At 43.3% G+C, this 20,878-nt stretch overlaps 1 protein-coding gene across 3 annotated transcripts in view; it reads left to right on the forward strand.

The window, feature by feature from the left end:
- Positions 1-20,878, forward strand: part of EML5 (EMAP like 5) — a 270,650-nt gene that overhangs the window by 95,068 nt on the left and 154,704 nt on the right. For all 3 annotated transcript variants that reach the window (XM_074998770.1, XM_074998769.1, XM_074998768.1), the window contains exons 10-13: positions 3,843-4,055; positions 6,019-6,186; positions 13,133-13,239; positions 13,617-13,735. In XM_074998770.1, coding sequence (XP_074854871.1) covers positions 3,843-4,055; positions 6,019-6,186; positions 13,133-13,239; positions 13,617-13,735 — 607 coding nt within the window. The remainder of the gene's footprint in view (positions 1-3,842; positions 4,056-6,018; positions 6,187-13,132; positions 13,240-13,616; positions 13,736-20,878) is intronic.

Raw genomic sequence — 20,878 nt, forward strand, 5'->3', positions numbered from 1 at the left:
AGCTGGGATATGTCAGCTGCTTGTGCTCCCTCATGGCGTGTGATTTCACTGACTCTGCTTGCAGAGTTCTGAGGTCTCTCAGACAGAACAGATTAGAACTGTTGCTGAGCATTTGTAGTTGCAATGATCCTAGAGGCCAAACCATGCTGACGCTCATAAATGTAGGGTGCTCCCAGTCACTTATCTGGAAGACCCTCCCGGATCTTGGATAGCCACAGAAAGATGACCTGGTGCACATGAATGGTTTGCTATGGGAAGTAATAATTGGAGAAGACTGGCAACCGTACTGTCTTGCTGCTCAGTGAGTCCAGATGTTACAGCAGTTTGTCTGACTTCTGACTGTGGGCTCCAACTTCTGTGTTAACTCAGAAATATGATGACTAGCTGGGATGTTTCGGTTACAGACATCTTTGACATCTGACAAGTCAGCTGACTGCTCAACAGGACTGCCTCAGAATAGTTCTCTTCCTAAGCCTGCTGGCAGCTCAACAAAACAATCTTGGGATAGCCTTTTCCTGCTTACACAGATTGGTTGATTTGGTCCATGAAGAACAAGGAGCTGACATTCTTAGCGAGATGTATGCCCTGGTTGAAGTGGTTAATGAAACTATTGGTAAGGAGGCCCAGGCCTCCCAGTTTCCCCAGTTTGATTTGCAAAATGACTCATGGTATACAGAGGATAAAAATATCAGGATGAGGGACTGGAAACATTCAGAAACTAGCACAGGTAATTCCCTTTATGGTTTCTTGGGCAGAGAAAAGGGGTACTGGCCAGGTGTTTTTTGGCTAGAGGTCCACCAATAAGCAGTGAGCCTTGAGTGCTGACAGGTAGCATCTAAAGGGCACTTCTGGGGTCCCTTACTTCTCTTACCTCTCATTAGGATGCAATTTAAGTGAGTAGAGAAAGACATAGTGGAGCATTTGGGGGAAAAAAAAAAAGGACAGGGGTAACAGTAGATACAGATCATAGTAGTTTGTGCAGCCAGTGACTAGAAATTGTTCCCTTCTTCAAAATGACTGCCAAAGCCATAGCCATGTAGTTTATCTTTATTTCCACTCAAGGGGACTTACATTGTCAAGTCCTTGTATTCCAGAGACTAGTTTCAGGCCCCCATCTACCACGAGAGGTATGGCAACGCCTTTAAATTAGACACCTCCAAATGTCAGTGTTCCATCCCTAGAAACATGGCATGGTAGGAAGATTTAGTCAGACTCTTAAGGAAATGCTAAAAAAGCGTGTGAAGATCAACCCCAGAGACTAATAACAGCTGCTTTTCTGTCTTCTCTTTGGAGTATAAGAGGTTCCCTAGACCTCAACAGGCTTCTCAGCCTTTGAGCTGTTAACGCAGTCTGCAGCCTAAACAAATCTTAGATCCCCTTAAGGACTAGGTGCCATGCTCTCAAAAATGTGTTGTCATATATCCTACTAATATGCGTATGTTTCAAATGGTGGAGACAGCTTGTGAAGGCAATCTCTTTTGGACCCAAAAAAAAAACTCCCAACAGTATAATGAAAATGTCTGGCAGAGGACTTTTAAGCCTTGGAAATTGTATGCTTCTGCTCCTTCCCAGCTTGAACAGCAAGCTCATGGGCAAATGGTACGGCCCATATGAGGTCCTCCATTGAGCCAGAGAAGTCAGTTATAAATGTCAATATTTGGACAAAAAGAAGAAACACCAGTTCTGTAATGTAAATATGTTAAAACCTTAGAGGGCTCAGCAGAACTTATTTATAGATATTAGGGACCTCCCTGAGGATCCTGAGCACTTAAACACAAAAAGCAGACAACCATTGGAACATAAGGAATTACATATAAAAATCTATATTAAATATATTCTAAGGTTGCAAATTTAAGCACTCAAAAGTTATGTCTGGAAATGCCATACTTCGGGGTTTCATTTGCCCACCTTTTTGAAGGTTAAGCTATGAAGCATCCGTACATAATCAGTTAGCAGGGGACCTACAGTAAACTGTTTTAAATCTGGCATTCTATTATCCAGAACTCTCAAATAACCAACATTTTAACCATAAGTAAATTTTATTTTTTTCCATAAGTACAGTATAATGAAAGGAAATGCAAATAAATGCAGCAAATACAGTATAAGTTTACAGTGTACAATACTACTACTGTTGGTAAATAAAATACTCTGCATACATTTTTGTTTGTTGCTCAATATCTAATCTAGTTATTCTTTAGTGTTATGCAATTGCTAGGTATACCTCTCTATTATCCAGAATATTTGAATAACCAGCAACTTCCTGGTCCTGGGTCTGCCAGGTATGAAAGAATTTATTGTATTAGACACAGGTACTGATGACCTGAACATGGAAGCACAACAAATTATATGGAACATAAGAACATAAGAATGGCCATACTGGGTCAGACCAAAGGTCCATCCAGCCCAGCATCCCGTCTGCTGACAGTGGCCAATGCCAGGTGCCCCAGAGAAGGAGAACAGAAGACAATGATCAAGTGATTTATCTCCTGCCATCCATCTCCTGCCCTTGTACTGAAGGCTAGGGCACCATACTTTACCCCTGGCTAATAGCCATTTATGGACCTAACCTGCAAAAATTTATCGAGCTCTTTTTAAACCCTAATAGAATCCTGGCCTTCACAGCCTCCTCCGGCAAGGAGTTCCACAGGTTGACTGTGCGCTGTGTGAAGAAAAATGTCCTTTTATTAGTTTTGAACCTACGACCCATCAATTTCATTTGGTGTCCCCTCGTTCTTGTATTATGGGAAAAACAGCTACATTAATACAAGATGAGAAGAAGATGCAAAATATGAGACGTGGTTTGACACAAGATGCTGACACTGATTGCAGAGAGATATGAATTAGTAGCATTGGGTAAACCTGCTTGGACAAGACACAAAGTACTTTGGTTTATTAGCACAGAGCCTGGTTAAAAGAATGTAAGGGTCTGTAAACCCCAAAACCTTGGTGACAACAAGGGAACAGTAAAATTCACTAAAATATGTATTAAAAATTGGCCACGTTATCTCAGGGTTGTGAGGGATCATGAGGCAGAACTTGAAGAAAAAGTAGTCAGTATAATTAATACTGAAGGGATTTACCAAGAAGCAAAGAACTGGATCCTTCAGTTGAAACCAGTTCCTGTGGCACTTGAGAAAACTCCAAATGGATGAATCAACAATTGGAGTTCCATGCCAAATATGGTTAGATCTACTGCTAAATGAATATCTTGCACCACACAAAGCAAAAGTACAAGAGAGGTGCCATGAGGCAGTTAATCCTGTGTCAATCTCCTTGGGCCAAACTACACAAGAAAGACATTTCTTCTTGTCATCTCTACAAGAAGAAATTGCATGGCTATGATTGCTCAACAAAAATAATATCTTTTTCATATTTACTTTAATTTCAATTAGAGGAAATTGTGTATTCAAAACTAAAGTTTTGATCTGCTGTCAAAAGAAATGTTTTCCCTATAACATTTTTGAAAAATCTGAAGAAAGCTGCTAGTCCCTCTAATTTTATTGAATTGATGGTGCAATTGTGTCCATGTCCAGAAAGTTCAGCAAACATAGCATAAAGTCTGCTATAAAAAATGTCAGCCAAAAAGTTTGGCAGAATTATATGAAACTGAAAACAGGGTTTTATAATAGAAAACATTAAGCAAAAATGTTGGATATAGATGCTGTCATCACCAGTGCTTCCTATAATAAAAAATAGTGTTTGAAAAAGATGGCTTTACTGTACAATTTTCAACTTGGTCTGAGTTATAACTGAGTTCTCTTCATTTCTGGATAATTTTAACACCAAATTTCTTAAAAAGCAGTAATGAATTATTAAAACTAAGCTATTGCATTTATTTTTAGGTGGAAAAGAAATTACAAACAAAGAAGAATTAAAAGGTGTCCAGTGGGCTTCATGGACATGTGTTTATGGCCTTGAAGTTAATGGAATCTGGCCTAAATATTCAGCTATCAATGATATCAATTCTGTAGATGGAAATTTTAATGGTCAAGTTTTGGTTACAGCTGATGACTATGGAATAGTAAAACTATTCCGTTATCCTTGTTTAAGAAAAGGTAATATTTTTTCCCCTACATCATTAATAAATATTCATAAATGTCTGGGAAAGTGGAGAGGACTTGAGTTATGTAAATGGCATTGCTTTAGTCTTAGAATGTTAAAGTAGAAATAAGAGAAATAGTAAAGGCTTGATTAAATGAACCATGTAATAGTGACTTACAGAATCTATTATTTGGTTTTGTGTATGCTTTGGTTAAGATAGTGGTTTATATCACAACAGGTTTTATATAGCAGTAGTACAATTTCTAGAAATGTCAGTAGAACAAATATACTATGGGTAATTTTTTGTAATGATACCTTTTTTCTCATGAGTGCTGATCTGTTATATGTTTCATGCTGTCGGTCAAATTGTGGAATTATAGAAAATAAGAATAAAAGACCTTTTGTGTAAATAATTTCTCTGAGGGCTCCAGGAAAAAGGAGTTTTCCCCCATTCATGCACTCAGTGAAGCAAAGTAGCAGCACACATGATCCCATGAGCTGCAGAAGCGTCTTCTATGGTCTCATTCTATTCGTATGTAGATGTAGGTAATTGAATATTGGTGTAATTTTTATTCTAAGTAATCATTCCCCTTTCCCTAGCGCTTAATGGTAGACTGGGTCATTACCTCTGGATTTGAAGATCGAACCATCTTTCTAGAGGAATTCCAAGTGTTCTGTGCCTCCAATTTTGCTTAGGCCATTTTCCCCAGAGAAACATTTGAAGGGGCAATGTCCCATTACTGAGCACAAGTCTTGGTGCTTCTGAGCATAAAAGCACTGCCAACAGCTAGAAAGCTCCTTGTGAAAAGAAGGAAAAATCGCAGCTTGAATTATCAAAATGAAAGTTCATTTGGCTATTTTCTGGTTCTAATTCTAGAAATTCCTCCATAATTACTACCTTTTCTGACAAAGTGTGGCCCTAGAAGAGGAGGCTTAACAGAGGTTGTTCCCTCTTCACTGTCGTTCTAAGAAAAGTTCTAGTAGCCCTGGAGATGCTGTTAGACCAACCCTAGGAGCATGGCTCATTAGTAATATCCCATATTAATGTCTCAGAAACATAATGTCTCAGAAACATTTCCTAGCTAGCACAAATCAGGAGCTTTGTGTCCTTCTACCTGCTGCTGCTGGGGACTTGATTAAAGCAGAGTGGCAGTTTACCATCCACATTCTGTTTGTACCTCAGCAATAGCATGAATAACGAGTACTATTTTGCCTCATTCCCTTTTGCAAATATAGTTAAAGAAGTCCTTCAGGATTGTGGGTGTTTTTTGTGACAACCTTAAGGCTTTTGTTAGTTGCTAACTGAAATAATCCATATCCCAGAGCAAAAAACCTGTCCCAAGAAGAATTTTCAGTGTTCTTCTTTTAAGGAGTTTTGAGCTTGACTAATTAACTGCAAAATGAACCTTCTGACAAGAAATAATGAGAGTGCCCACAATGACTTCTGGGAAGCCACTTTCTTTTTGACACTTAATACTCAAAAGTTATTCAATGGGAAAAGTGTAAGCTTCCAAATAGCCCAGTGAGGGGGACACAATTAAGTATTTGTAAATAAAATACCGTCCTGTAAGAGCAGGGAAAGTAACCACTGGGATTTTATGCATGGTGAGCAAAGTGATCTTAATGTAGAAGACCTCATGAAAGCTTAGCACTTCCTTTCTTCCCCTGCTTTTTGATCCATTATAAAATGGTGCACAAAAGTAAAATTTTACTCTTTGATATGCTGGCAGATTGTTGGTTGAGAATGGTATCTTCATTTGGTGAACTTTTATTTGTCCATCATCCTGTTACAGAGCAGAGCAAATAAAATTCTAATAATCAAGACTGATAACATCTAATGAGCAGACTTTTTTATTCAAAACTGAATGTTTTTCACACATTGTATAGGAATGTTTTATGTTCTTTAATTATTGTGATTTTCTATTATAAACATACTGAAAATGCATTCTTCCTCTCATCGTCCCTCCCATGTTCTAGGAGCAAAGTTTAAAAAATATCTTGGGCATTCAGCTCATGTGACAAATGTTCGATGGTCACATGATCATCAGTGGATTGTTTCTATTGGTGGTGCTGATCATTCTGTCTTCCAGTGGAAATTCATTCCTGAACGGAAGCTGAAGGATGCTCTTCACATAGCACCCCAAGGTGAGAGTGTGTAACAGCATTTTTTAAGTTTTAAGCATCACCAAAATGAACATATCAGTACTGTAATAGGGTTGCTAGATGTTTGGTTTTCAGCTAGCAAGTCTGGTCCAAAATAGAGCCTGGCAGTGTCTGGTCAGCAAGCAATGACATCTACAGTAACTTGTCTTTGTCATAAAGGGGAAGGAAGAATAGCAGCTGCAGCTGTAGTCTGGAGTAGCAGTGGAGCACTCAGGAATGGCTATAGTTGAGAGATATATGAGGGACTCCGGTCCTGTCACACTCACCCCCTCCAGTCTCAGAGCACGGGTCTCCCTTCCCTGCCCTGGCACACTCACTCCTCAATTCCCAACATGTGGATCTTTCTTCCCCATCCTGCCCCATCCCTGGAGCATGGTTATTTTTCCCCCACCCTGCCCTAGTCACTCCTGGAGTCTGACTCTCTCCAGTGTCCTGCCCCAGTCATCCCTCCAACCCTTGAACCCTGCTGAGATGGTAGGGCGATGCAGAGAGCAGTGAGAGAAGTGGGGGTGAGAGGGGAAAGAGGATCGGGGGTGGGACCTCAAGAGAAAGAGGAGGAGCAAGGGGCGTTGGCTCTGGGGAAGAGGCAGAGCTGGGGCAGGAGAGATTCTGATGCTCAAATGTCTGGTTTTTGGACGTTACAAAGTTAGCTACCCCATTTGCAAATGAATTACTTTAATTACTCGAGGAAAAGTGTGATAATATGTTTTCACTGGACACAATCAGTGATGTAAGAAAACATAAATTTATTTGTTTAAATTCTAAAGCATTAAATTATATGTTTGAAATTTCTCAATCAGGATCGTCATTTTAGAGCAAAATCAAGCTATGGACCCTTCAAGTTTAGAACATTTTAGCTGCGTCTACACGTGCACGCTACTTCGAAGTAGCGGCAGTAACTTCAAAATAGCGCCCGTCACGTCTACACGTGTTGGGCGCTATTTCGAAGTTGAAATCGACGTTAGGCGGCGAGACGTCGAAGTCGCTAACCCCATGAGGGGATGGGAATAGCGCCCTACTTCGACGTTCAACATCGAAGTAGGGACGTGTAGACGATCCGCGTCCCGCAACATCGAAATAGTGGGGTCCTCCATGGCGGCCATCAGCTGGGGGGTTGAGAGATACTCTCTCTCCAGCCCTTGCGGGGCTCTGTGGTCACCGTGGGCAGCAGCCCTTAGCCCAGGGCTTCTGGCTGCTGCTGCTGCAGCTGGGGGTCCGTGCTGCATATACAGGGTCTGCAACTAGTTGTTGGCTCTGTGTATCTTGCACTGTTTAATGAAAGTGTGTCTGGGAGGGGCCCTTTAAGGGAGCGACTTGCTGTTGAGTCCGCCCCGTGACCCTGTCTGCAGCTGTGCCTGGCTCCCTTATTTCGATGTGTGCTACTTTGGCGTGTAGACGTTCCCTCGCTGTGCCTATTTCGATGTTGGGCTGAGCAACGTCGAAGTTGAACATCGACGTTGCCAGCCCTGGAGGACGTGTAGACGTTATTCATCGAAATAGCCTATTTCGATGTCGCAACATCGAAATAAGCTATTTCGAAGTTGGGTGCACGTGTAGACGTAGCCTTTGAGGCCAAGTATCCAACTCTAACCTATATAATGAAGTACTAATGATCTGATTTAAGCCTCAGTCCTGCAAAGTTGCTTAACTTTGCAAACAGTCCATAAAGTAAAACATGCAACGAAGTCCTTGTGGGACTAGAGTTTTATTTATGTGGGTCAACATCAGTGCACTGCACAAATACTTTTATTTAACAATTTTATGTTGGATTTATTTACATATTTATAAGCTAGACTAAATAGGTGAGGTCAAGATTTGAGTTGTAGTCTTGAGGAGGGAACTTTTTCTGTCTTAAAGAATAATTAAAAAAAAATTAAATCCAGGTTTTTATTTTAATTATTTGTGTTACTGTGTTTAAATACATTCAGGTTTTGTAGTAGTATGTAGTAGTGGCTGAGGGACATGCCTGTCACTCCTACTTCCCAGGCCCTTCCCCTCCACCCACCTGGACCCCGCAGTATCCATACCTTCCACTGGTCCTGGCCCCATCCCAGCCCCGAAGGGGGTGCCAAATTCACAGCAGGAGAGGATCCTTAGGCCAAATGCTGTTTGGACTCCCACTCCCCCTTGGGTTTGTGGGCCCCCACACGCTCCATGCTTTGAGACCCCCTGCAACCTCTGTCCCAAGCCCCACCCCCACTATAAATAGTTCACTGCACTGCACTATTTGTAAAAGGTTTTTATTACACCATTTCTTTTGCACTGTTTTTCTTTGGTTCAGTAGAAGAGTTATTTGAGCATCACACCTAGGTCCCTCTTCTCTGTGCAGTGGTTGGGGCGGGGTGAGGTGGCAAAAGGAGTGGTCATGGTGGGGAAGGAGTAGGGCTGTGGGCCCAAGGGCCCCCACTGGAGGTGTCCTGGGGAGGGCTACAGGGGACCGTGAGAGCAGCTCTTGCTCAGGGCCTCCCAGATCCACACCCTGTCCAAATGGACCTGGTGGATCAGACCTGCGCCCAGCTGCTCATACTTGTGGCCAGCATCTGCCCACCACGCTGGGAGGAAGGCCTCCACCTTTGCTTCCACTATGTTGTGCAGGGCACAACATGCCATCAGAACTTGGGGAACGTGCTCGCTCACATCCAGGCGGGTGAGCAGGCCCAGAAAGCGTGCCTTGAAGTGGCTGAAGGTGCACCCAGCCTGTTTCCTGGCCTGGTGGAAGTGGGCACTGAAGAGTACCCAGCTTGGGTCCAGCTGTCTAGTATAAGGCTTCTTGAGCCAGGCCATGAGGGTGTAGGCCACATCCCCACGTGATGCAGGGTGGCATCTGCATGTCCCGAACAGCCAGCTCATGGCAAGGGATGAATGTGCCCACCTCCAACACCAGCTGGAGTTGAAGAACACATAAGTGTTGTGTGCCCTGCCCAACCACCTGATGTAAATGTCTGCGAGCTGGCCACAGTGGTTGACCAGGGCCTGCAGCACCATCAAGAAGTATCCCTTGTGGTTTATATACTTGTATGCACTATACTCTGGATCACGGATTGGATGCTGATCTGGTTGATAGCCCTGATACAGTTCAGGAGCCCCAGGATGGCGAACCCAGTCACGACTGCATCCACGTCTCCCATAGGGATGACCCTCCACAGCAGGGTGATGCAGATGGCTGTTACAACCTTCAGAGGAAGGGGACCAAACACACACATCAGGAGACCTCCTGAAAGGCCTTCCTCCACCAGCAGGGCTGTGCGTGGGTGGGACAGCATGGTCCCATTGGGGATGGGGCTCCCCCCAATCCAGCCCTACCCCTTGCACCCCCGACCCTGCTTCCCAAGGCCCTCCTTTGGCAGGACACCCATCCCCCTGTGAAGAGGGCCCCAACAGTGGACTTCCCACACCAAACTGGCTTCCCACTGAGCAGTAGCTGTTAGGGGTGGTAAGCTTCCACAGGGTGACTGCAACCCACTTCTCCAGGGTTGTGAGAGCTATCAACAATGTGCTCGTGCAGTGGCTTGTGTACCTTGGGGACCTCAACGTGACTGTGGCAGGCTTCATGGAGCTGAGGTTCCCCCAGTGTTTTGGGGCAGTGGGCGGCACCCGTGTCCCCATCAGCACCCCATCCCGCTTTGCCAGCCAGTACGTCAATTGCAAGGAGTACCACTGGATCATGCTCCAGGCAGTGGTGGATGCTTGGAGCCAGTTCACCAACGTCTATGTCAGCTGGCCAAGCCAGGCACATGATGCCCACATCTTTGGGAATTTCTCCCTCTGCCACCAGGTGGAGGCGGTCACATATATCGCCCAACAGGACCTCATCATCAGTGACATTGCCAACCCTCTGTGCTTGATAGCCGACCCAGCATACCCTGCGCAGCTGTGGCTGTTGTGCCTCTATGGGGGACACCTGACCCCATCCCAGGAGCTCTTCAAGGCCTGGCTGGGAACACGCCCAATACACCATGGAGTGTGCCTTTGGGCACCTAAAGGCGAAGTTCAGATGCCTCCTCAAGCGCCTCGATATGGGAGAATGTTCTGCAGCTCATGGCCACCTGCTGTGGTCTCCACAAGCTCATTGAGGCGTGTGAAGGGACACAGCACCAGGCTGGGCTGGCCTCACTACTGCAGGAGTATGAACAGCCACCCGCAGCCCCCAACAGGCAGCTCCACCAGGAAGGGGTCCACATTTGGGATGCTTTCTGGGAGGCCTTCACCCACGGGGACCTCTGAGCTGGGCTCTAAACACAGGTCCTCCTCCACCTCCCCAGTGAACAGGGACATAAGGCTGCCAACAAAAACTATTTAAATAGCAAACTATAGGAAACGTACTCTATAAACAATAAAACTGGTTTGATATAACAAAAGGGAGTGGGGTCAAGTATTTACAAGGGTGGGGCATCTGGGCAGTGGGGTTGTAATAACCTGAGTGGGGAAGGGGAGGACAGGGTCCCCTACTCAAGGGATGGGGTGTAGGGCTGAGCGCCCCAGCACCCACGGCTGCCTCTTCCACCCTAGATGTGCGGTCCCTGTCGGGGCCCCGATGGGGTGGGGAGCACAGGGAGGTGGTGGTGGGCAGCCTGTGGCATGCCCTCGGGGGGGCAGCAGGGGGAAGGTTCCCACGACAAGGGGCCTGCCTGGGGCCTGCCATGGCCAGGAGCCAGGTCCCCAAGTCTGGCAGGGCTGCTGTGGGGAGCCCCCGGGGAAGGAGAGCAGCTAGGGCCTTGGGGTGGGGATGGCTCAGGCCTCGGGGGGGGAGGCTGCGGGGGCAGTGGGAGGAGGGAAGGCAGTGGAGGTTTGCAAGGGGGGGCGAGGGGGCATGCCACAAGGGCTGCACACACCTGGCGGAGCTTCCGCACCACCTCCCACATGTGTCCGTGCCCCACCATAGGTCCTCTGGCTCCAGAGCCAGCCGCCTCTCCACCATATTCTTTTGGTGGTGGAGAGTGGCCAGACAGGTCCCTCCTTTGCCGGGGCTGCTCCCCTCCTGGGCTGCCATTATCTGACTCCCCAGAGCTGCCGTGGGAGGTGTGGAGGGGAGTGGGGCTGTCTGCTGGCCATCCAACTGCTGGCCTTTGGGTCTGGGGTGGCAGTAGGCTGGGTGCTGCAGCCCCCCATGTGCTACCAGCTTCACAGCCGCTGCTTCCTGCTCCGGGGTTTCTAGGTCCTTGGAGCTTTAATTGCTGCTGGAAGCAGGCACCATAGAGCTCCAGGGGCTTGATAGACTGTCTCCAGGCTCCAGCAGGGAGCTGCCATGGCAGACTGCTTCTTCAGAAGAAGCAGTCTGTAAGTGTCCATACGTGCTTTCTTCCAGAAGAATCTTCCAGAAGAAGGCGCTATTAGAACCAGCGTTAGGGATCCAGAAAAAGCGGTGTATTCTTCCAGATTCCTTCCAGAAGAGTGATTTACACGTGTGGACGCTCCCCATATCTTCCAGAAGAACCCAGTATTCTTCTGGAAGATCTGACGAGTAGACGCAGCCTATGTGTTTAGACAATGTATTTTTGAAATAGTCAAGTGCTACTTCGAAATAGCTGTGTTATTTCAAAATAAGATGTGCCAGAATAGCTCTTCTGGAATAGCTTATTTCAAAATAAGACTGCTGCATAGATGTAACCTAAGAGACATATCACCAGTTTAATAAAATCTGTAGTATGTATATGCCCTCCTCTTCTGCACGGAGGGTGAGCCCAACACCACCTTCAGGGACCTTGCCATTGTTGATGGATGGTTACACCAGCATTCCCACCCCCACTGGGTGCACAGGTGGACCTGGAGGTATGGCACCAGTTCTGGCTGGTGGGACCGGCTGGTCATGGAGCAGTGGGATGACCATATAATTCATACGTAATTCACTTTCTTTGTTATAATCCCAAAATGACCTAAGATCCCTTTAATTTTAATTTTGTGTACCACCCCAGAATTTAAAATATATGCCATTCTCATTGGTGCCTCCACAATGTAATCTTCATGTATATGCTAACAGAGCACTGTCAGTGAAGCACCCATGCCTCTGAAATCTGCTCTCAAAACTAAATAAGATGCATTGGCTTCAAAAGTCAAATGTGAATAAACTTATACCTACAAAAAATGTTTGTGTGTGTATATATTACAGAATCAGAACAACGTAGGGCTGTAAGGGGCTATGAAAATTCAGCAGTAGGGAAAGTGAAGGTACAGCTACATCTTGTCCAGCTTCACTTAGCAGGTTGTTTGCATGAGTCAAGAATGGAATCCAGGTCTCCTCTCTTCCAGTCAAGTGCCGTGTCTACTGGACCACAATGCTTATGAAGTTAGTTTGGTATGTTACACATAGCTATCAAAGGTAACCTCAAGGTATGTGTGTTACTGAAGAGACATTATCGCTCCTTTTTAGAAAGAGAAGTGGACGAACTGACATTTATATTCAAATTTGGAACATTAACACATGGTTTAAATTGTGATGGGAACTTTCTGAGTCACTATAGGGGCTCATCTGCATACTTGACTCAATCTAATTCTTGATCTTCCCCCCCACCCCTCCACTCTCTGATTTGCTCCCCTTGATTATCTTTTTCTGATTTGTCCTCCTTGCTTACTGTTTTTGGTTCTCTGTGTCTTAAATAATGAGTCTGTTCTGGTCTGGCTATGGTCTGAAGAAGTGGGTCTGTCCCACGAAAGCTCACCTAATAAACTATTTTGCTAGTCTTTAAAGTGCTACTTGACTGCTTTTTGTTTTGATAGCTATCAAAAAGGAAGAAAGATGTGAGCAGTCCAAACTTGAAAGTACTGTTGTATTAGGAGAACTGATGATGATTTCACACAATCTTATCATGGTTTAGCAGCTCATGTTGTTGTAAATGTCAGCAGTTAGTCATAAGCAAGAAGTGTATTTTTCTGAAATGTGCATTATTTTAATTAGTTTTTTCCATCTGTGTTTTGGTTTTCTTCGTCACAGAAAGTCTGGTTGAGTCTAACAGTGATGAATCAGATTCTGATCAATCTGATGTTCCAGAGCTGGACTCTGAAATTGAACAAGAGACTCAGATCACATACCGTCGACAAGTAAGACATGAGTTTTAATGGCACAGGGACAAATCCTGAACTATTTCCTAAGTGTTTGGTCCTTTTGAAGGAAAATTCTGAAATCAGTAGGAGTTTTTCATGAATGTGGACAGAATAGAAATTAAACAAGGATGTTATGATTTGGGCCATTGCCAGTAGCTTACACATTCAAAGACAGCAGAAAGACAACACTTTGTATCATGCTATTTAGTTTGTAATTTAAAGGCAAATAATATACCCTTTTGGTTACAGTCATTGGCAGTGATACCAGTGTGCTATTCTTGTGGAAAACTGAGCTAATATGTAGGTTTATTTCTCAGATACTTGTTCTTCCTGAAAACATCTTTGTTTATGAGTATATGTACTCTTTCATAAAGGTTTACAAAGAAGATCTACCTCAGCTTAAAGAACAATGCAAAGAAAAACAAAAAACAGCAACTTCTAAAAGGAGAGAGAGAGCTCCAGGGAACAGTATAAGACTGCACTTTGTCCATGGGTATGAAAAATTGAATTTTCTCTAAAAACAGAATGGACAGATTCATTTTTGTTATAGATTTGTGGCAACAAATATAGAGATGTGAGGTTGTAATATGTGATGAACCAACTGGAGATTAAGATCAGCTGCTATGTGTTGCACATAATTTTTGTGGCTGCAAAAGTCTTTTAAACTAAATTTATATACAGCAGTGGTTTTTCTGCCCAGCTATATTTCTGCTGATAACTTGAGTTGCTGTGTCATTATTTTATGGAGGTATCTATATATTAAGACTTAAATGTCACCTAACCATATTTTTCAGTTTCTGAGAACGAGTCTCTCTTTCTCTGGCTTTAACAATGACTCTGCAGTTATAAATGAGTCGAATTTTCAACCTCTCTGTTACCTAATCAAAATACAGCATATCCTCCACAAACTACAGCACATACTCGTTGAATATAGAACTAATTTTTGGAGAATTTACAAGTAAATATATTAATGTAGTAATTAAATTTAATTCAAAATTGGCCCTTTAGGAAACTTAGCATCTGGTTTCATATATTTGTTAGCCCCAAAAAACCCAGTAAATTAATAATATTTCATGCTTCTCAGATTGTTAAAACCCCACTGACATCTTGTACCTGGGTTACATTTGGATATTTTCCAGGTTTTCTCCTTTATTTTTCATAACTGAAAATATTTTTATCAAAAGAAAAGTGGAGGGAATTTAGAAAAATATTATAGTTATTCTATTAGAATAATAGGCAGAAGTATAAATTCATCCCTGTATTAAAAAAACATTGTAATTATAAGGAAGTATATGGAAACTAAACTATATTGTACTTCATACCAAAGGACGACTCCGTGATAAAATGGAAATATGTTTTGTGAGTATTGATAATGCATATCGTGAAGGTCATGATGGCATTGTGCAAATTTTGGAAGTTGAGACACTGATGCTTTTCTCTTTCAATACCTCTAGACACATTTTAGAGATTCCTGCTAGGTTTGGCTTCTGAGATGATTTCCAAAAAAGCAGACTTTGGGAAATTAAAGGACTTAATTAAAGGGATTAGCTGGTCTGAACAGCACAAAGATTCAAATGTGGAGGAGGCTAGTAATTTCTTCAAATCAATTCTACAAAAATTAGTTGAAATTGGATTCCCAGCATGTGAGAAGAACTTGAAGGGGAAGTTGTTTACCTTATTTCCATTTTTTGAAAAACAATGAGAGAATTGTCTCCTATAGAATTGTGAAAAGAATTCACCTTGCACAGAAAGATTTTGGAAGCTATAAGGGTAACCATTTAATCCTGAGTACAGTGACATAACTCATATAGTCTGAGATACTAATTTTGAAACCTGTCAGTTTGAGGAAGAAGCAAATACAGTGCTGGACACCAAGTTTTGTGTTCTGTCTATTCCGAGCAGCTTTTTGCACCCAGCTGGGAGAAACCACGCTGCAGCATCTCTCTGCCCGCCCAGCTCCCCCAGCTGGGGGAGTTGGGCAGGCAGACAGCTGCTGCAGCGGGACTTCTCCCCTGCTTCCTCCAGCTGGGGAGCTGGCGTGCTTTCAATTTGCACTTACTTGTGGTAATGTGAGTTAAGTGCAAATCGAAATTGTGCATACCAGGAAATTACTGTATAGCTGTGATCTCCCAGTCTTCAGGATTCTGACTCCCCTCATACCAAAAATGAAACTTAACCATATAAATGAGTAGAATGTCCTGTGTGAATTCTGTCTGGATGCCAAAAGTACACTGAATAGAGAGTAATGGAGAATTGCTCCTGAATTATGGTTTTCTTTTATGACAGTGCTGTTTAATTGAAAGATGTCAAGTCCCTGATGTAAAAGATCTGGTTTTGTATTTCTGAAGGTGCAGTGTAGTTTTTTTGATTGTCTATACGAAGGATGTGAATAATGCTTTTTGAGTCAAGGGAATAAGAAGAGATCCTCAGCTCTTTCTTTTCCTATTTTTTAGTGTATCCTTTGTGTGAAGTGCTTTGAAAGACAGCAGGATACTGTTTTTATTGCTAATGAGAGAGATTTTGATCTTTGGTCTGTCCCTGGCTTTGGAAGTGTTTTAAATGTTCATGCTCTTAGCATAAAGAGCTCAGGGCAAAGAGGAAATTTTACCTCTCAACAGGTTGTTATGGTTTCCCACTATCTGGTTTCGTGTGTTTTTGTCTAAAGAACCTAGTAAGACCTGCTAGATACCCTTACTTCATCCAGTTCATTCATTTATTTTGTGATGCTTTGTTCATGTATTTTGTACCCACATTCTAGAGATTGCACTGGCTGCTGTTCAGTTTTTAGGTATAACATAACCCTTTATAATTTGCATCCTGTGCATCTCTTCCTGACAGTTGGGATTAGCTGATGTTTGAATTAGACACCCCTAGAGCTATATATTTTGGAGATTATGGCAAAGTGTTGTCAGGGAAGGGTCTGGTACACTGGAATTCATTCCCTTCTGTCTCCTCTTGAAATAGTGGGGTTTTTTTTTCCAACATTCAGGGCATGTTGCAAGGTCTATTTGTATACTCTGGGTTTTACTGAAGATGTGTCTGAGAAGGGATTGTGGGTGGGTTTTTATTTGCTTGTGGAGTGACATTGTTTAAATTTTTAATATTGGCTTTGGCAGCATATACTTAAATGATAGATATGCCTACATCATCATCATCATCATCATTAACAGCCATGGGCTCAGTGCTCGTTGGTGTCCAGTGCCTCCCTCACTATTTCCTTCCATCTTTCCCTGTCCAGTGCAGAGTGGCTTAGTTTCTGTAGACTAGCCCCGCACCAGTCTACTATATCATCTACCCATTCTCTGTTGGCTCTGCCTCTCATATTCGAACCATCCATTATGCCGAATACCAGGGTCTTGATTTTTCATTCCTTGTTCATTCTGCAGGTATACCCGAATAGCTGTAACTTCTGTTGTATAATCTTCTGCAGTAGGTTCTCTTTTGGCTATATCTTCCTCTAAAACTCCTTGTTGGTGACCTTCTGCATCTATCCTATTCTCAGAATCTTTCAATAACAACTCCTTTCAAATGCCTATATCCTCTTTGAATCTTTCATTATCACCCGTGTCTCACATCCATGCAAAATGCTGCTGAATACATACATCTTGAAGATGCTCAGCTTCATTCCTGAGTTAATCACTTTGTTTTTCCAGATCTTATCCATTGCCTCCAAACTCATTCTTGGCTTTCGCTCTTCTAGTCGCTATTTCCTTCTTACAGTCTAGATCATACATTATGTTGCTTCCCAGATACATGAACTTTTCTGCATTCTCTAGTTTGATCCCATCTACTCTGATTTCCCTTCCTATTTGTTTATCTCCAAATACCATTGTTTTTGTTTTATCAATGTTCATAATCAGTTCATACCTCTTCCCTTCCTCATTTAACACCTGCACCATTCTCGCTAGCTTCTCTTCATCTTCCTCAGTTGTAACTATATCATCCACGAACCTCAAGAGTTTGATTCTCATTCCATGCACAGATATCCTTTCTACCTCTTCCTTGATCTTGTCCATCACTCTTTCTAGGTGCGTTATGAAGATACTCAGTGATATGGGTTCTCCTTGTCTCAGACCTCTACTCGTTCTAAACCAACTTCCCATCTCTCTGCATGTTCTCACTGCTGCCACGACATTGTTGTGGATATCCTTCAACAACTGTATCAGTCTGCTATCCACTCCATACAACTCCAACACCAGCCAAGTCACTTTCTGATCAAAACTATCAAATGCCTTCTGAAAATGGATGAAGCAATTATAGATATTCTTGTTCTTTCATCAAGCTTTCTCCGCTATCAGTCTTAGCGACAATATCTGCTGCATGGTACTTCTATCTTTCCTGCATCCTGCTTGCTCGTCCTCCAGATGTTTTTCTATCTGCAATCTCAGTCTCTCCATCAGTATCATCATCAGCACCTTCCCATAACTATTAAAACCATAGGTACAATGTAAATAAATATTTGTCATACATCTAATATATTTTGGATTGTTTCAGTTTTCACCTGTGATACACAGTAATGGCATGCTTGGTTTTCCTACCCTTGATCAGTGTGATAAGTAGCTAATTTGGCTCCTGAGGCAAGAATATAAAATTGTGCCCCCTCATACATTCATAGTAGTTATTGCATGGAAAAAGGGAAAATACATAAACAGAACAATATTTGTTTATTATAGCTATGAGATTTGCATAAAGAAGTAATACATATGTATCTTAATACATATAATTAAGGACTTTATTGAGCAAATGTTTACAACTAATGAACAGCTAAATTGTATAGGATGAGAATTAAAACAAAAAAGTCATCGGGTCCCAGAGGTGGATTACAGCAGTAACAAGCACTGAACGTGGTCAACACTAATACGTCGTAACACTCCTTTCCCCAGATACATACGGTGGGAAGATTACATTTAAGCCAAAAAGTAGCCGTTGGGCAAACATCCATAGATTTTAGTGGACTGACCTAAATAATAGTCTCCAAGGGGTAACCACGTTAGTCTGTAGCTTCACAACACAAACAAGCAGACCCGTAGCACCTAAAAAGCTAACAATTGTATTTATTATGTGATGAGCTTTTGTGGATAATGAGGAAATGGGTCTTAGCCACAAAAGCTCATCACCTGTCAAAGGGACAACAGGGAGCTAAGGACCCAATTCCACTGAAAGTCAATGGGAGTTGACACCCAACTTCCCTTTATGACGTTTAAATGGGGGAAGTTTTAAGCCATGTTGACAGGTTAAATTGACAGGTTAAAATAATGGAATGGAAACCCACAACAACAATTTACATAATGGAAGATTTTCCATATCCCTCATCAACTTGTTTACATTCTGCCTACAAGAAGTCTATAGTAACAGTTAGAACTATTATTTGGTTCACTATTTCACGTTCTGTCTACAAGGTTGAAATGTTTTTTCTACCCTCATACAAAGATGGTTTTACTTTGGAAGCCACTTTTGAGTTTGACAAAAGCAACTTCAGTGTGATGTAACTACTGTATTTAGAAATTTATATAGGAAGTACTAAGGCACATGGGTACTCTACATCAAAATTACAAAAAATAAACAAAATAACAAACCTCCACTTAATAAACAAACAAACAAAAACCAAACAAACCAGGAAACTGATTCCGTGTTACTACAAAGGCCCACTCAAAAGCATAATATTTTCATGAAGTTTGCCAAACTCAGGCTCCAGTAGACCTCCCACACACAAGAGGTTCCACTGCCCCCAGCTTAAACCCCACTCCATCCCGCTGTGCCCTCCCGCTTAACCCCACTCGGGTTTAAACTGTGTCAGCAGTGATGGGACCCTCTCCCCAGTCTGAGTGACAGAGTACCCCAGGCTGTCCCAGTGCTCTGTTAGCACTGTCCAGATGGTTGCTTCCCTCTCCCCTGTGAACTCTCAGTGGGAAGATGTCCATGGGGGGCCAGGTTGGCATGAGTGTAGCCGTGGCTGGCACATAGGGATCCTGTTGATATTTTGTTCTCTGTGTTTGGACCTCTGAGTGTTAATAAAGGTGTCAGTGCAGCAACAGAGATGTGGGTGGCTCTGGGGTGAGGCACCGGGTAGGTTGGAGGTAAACCTCATGGCAGAGATGCAGCTAGTTCTGGGGTGAGCGGCAGGCTGCTTAGGGGGAGATTCCTTGCTCAGTGATGAGCTGCTATGGAGAACTGGTTATGAGGTGAACCCTTGCCCAGATCTGAAATGTGTCTGCTTCTGGCTCCATTTTTTTGAAAGAGCTCTCATAGCTCCCTTTTGAAAGAACAGAGTGGATTTTCAAAAGAGGGGGTTGGACCTGCAATCTACCTTTAGCGTGTGGTCATACGCTTTCAAATCCTGGGTTTTGATTTTTGGCCTTTCGATGGTGGGCTCCCGTGTAGACACAGCCAACATGAAGAGAGGCAGGCATCTTTGAATAGGTGTCGGGAGGAGTTCTTCTGGGAGGATCCAGCCAGATCGTAGATTTTTTGGACTTCTGATGACATGATAAATTGTTCATGCCATTTCTTAGTGTGCACTTACATATTTTTATTTCTGTTCATGACACACATAAGCTGTGTCTATACGTGCACGCTACTTCGAAGTAGTGGCACTAACTTCGAAATAGCGCCCGTCGCGGCTACACGTGTCGGGCGCTATTTCGAAGTTAACTTCGATGTTAGGCGGCGAGACGTCGAAGTCGCTAACCTCATGAGGGGATCGGAATAGCGCCCTACTTCGACATTCAACGTCGAAGTAGGGACCATGTAGACGATCCACATCCCGCAACGTCGAAATTGCCGGGTCCTGCATGGCGGCCATCAGCTGGGGGGTTGAGAGATGCTCTCTCTACAGCCCCTGCGGGGCTCTATGGTCACCATGGGCAGCAGCCCTTAGCCCAGGGCTTCTGGCTGCTGCTGTGGCAGCTGGGGATCCATGCTGCAGGCACAGGGTCTGCAACCAGTTGTCAGCTCTGTGTATCTTGTGTTGTTTAGTGCAAGTGTGTCTGGGAGGGGCCCTTTAAGGGAGCGGCTTGCTGTTGAGTCCTCCCTGTGAGCCTGTCTGCAGCTGTGCCTGGCACCCTTATTTCAATGTGTGCTACTTTGGCGTGTAGACGTTCCCTCGCAGCGCCTATTTCGATGTGGTGCCGCGCAACGTCGAAGTTGAACATCGACGTTGCCAGCCCTGGAGGACGTGTAGACGTTATTCATCGAAATAGCCTATTTCGATGTTGCTACATTGAAATAAGCTATTTCGATGTTGGCTTCACGTGTAGACGTAGCCATACTGTTCAGAGTAATATTATCTTGTTCTGTAATCCTCTTAGATTTCACAAACTAAGTAGATTTGAGCTCACTACTTGAATTACAGACTCCAAGAAACTACTTGATACTTCCATAAGTAACTCAGGTACTGCAACTCCATAGAATTGTATGAATCAGTTGGTGACATTTGGTTTTCTGCTGGCTCAGAACACTGCTCCAGCATTGTGGTAATGAGCCCTTTGTTGGTGGAGTATTGTTTTGAGCCAGAAATAAAACAAAATGTAACCTACTGAATCATGAGTTACATCCAAAACCAAAGATTATCACTGAAAATAAAAAAGAATTTCTATCCTGTGAGAAATTTTCATAATTCAATGTTTGTTTTTGTGTC

The sequence above is a fragment of the Carettochelys insculpta genome, chromosome 6 (genome assembly GCF_033958435.1).
Source record: "Carettochelys insculpta isolate YL-2023 chromosome 6, ASM3395843v1, whole genome shotgun sequence".
Classification (NCBI taxonomy): Eukaryota; Metazoa; Chordata; order Testudines; family Carettochelyidae; genus Carettochelys; species Carettochelys insculpta.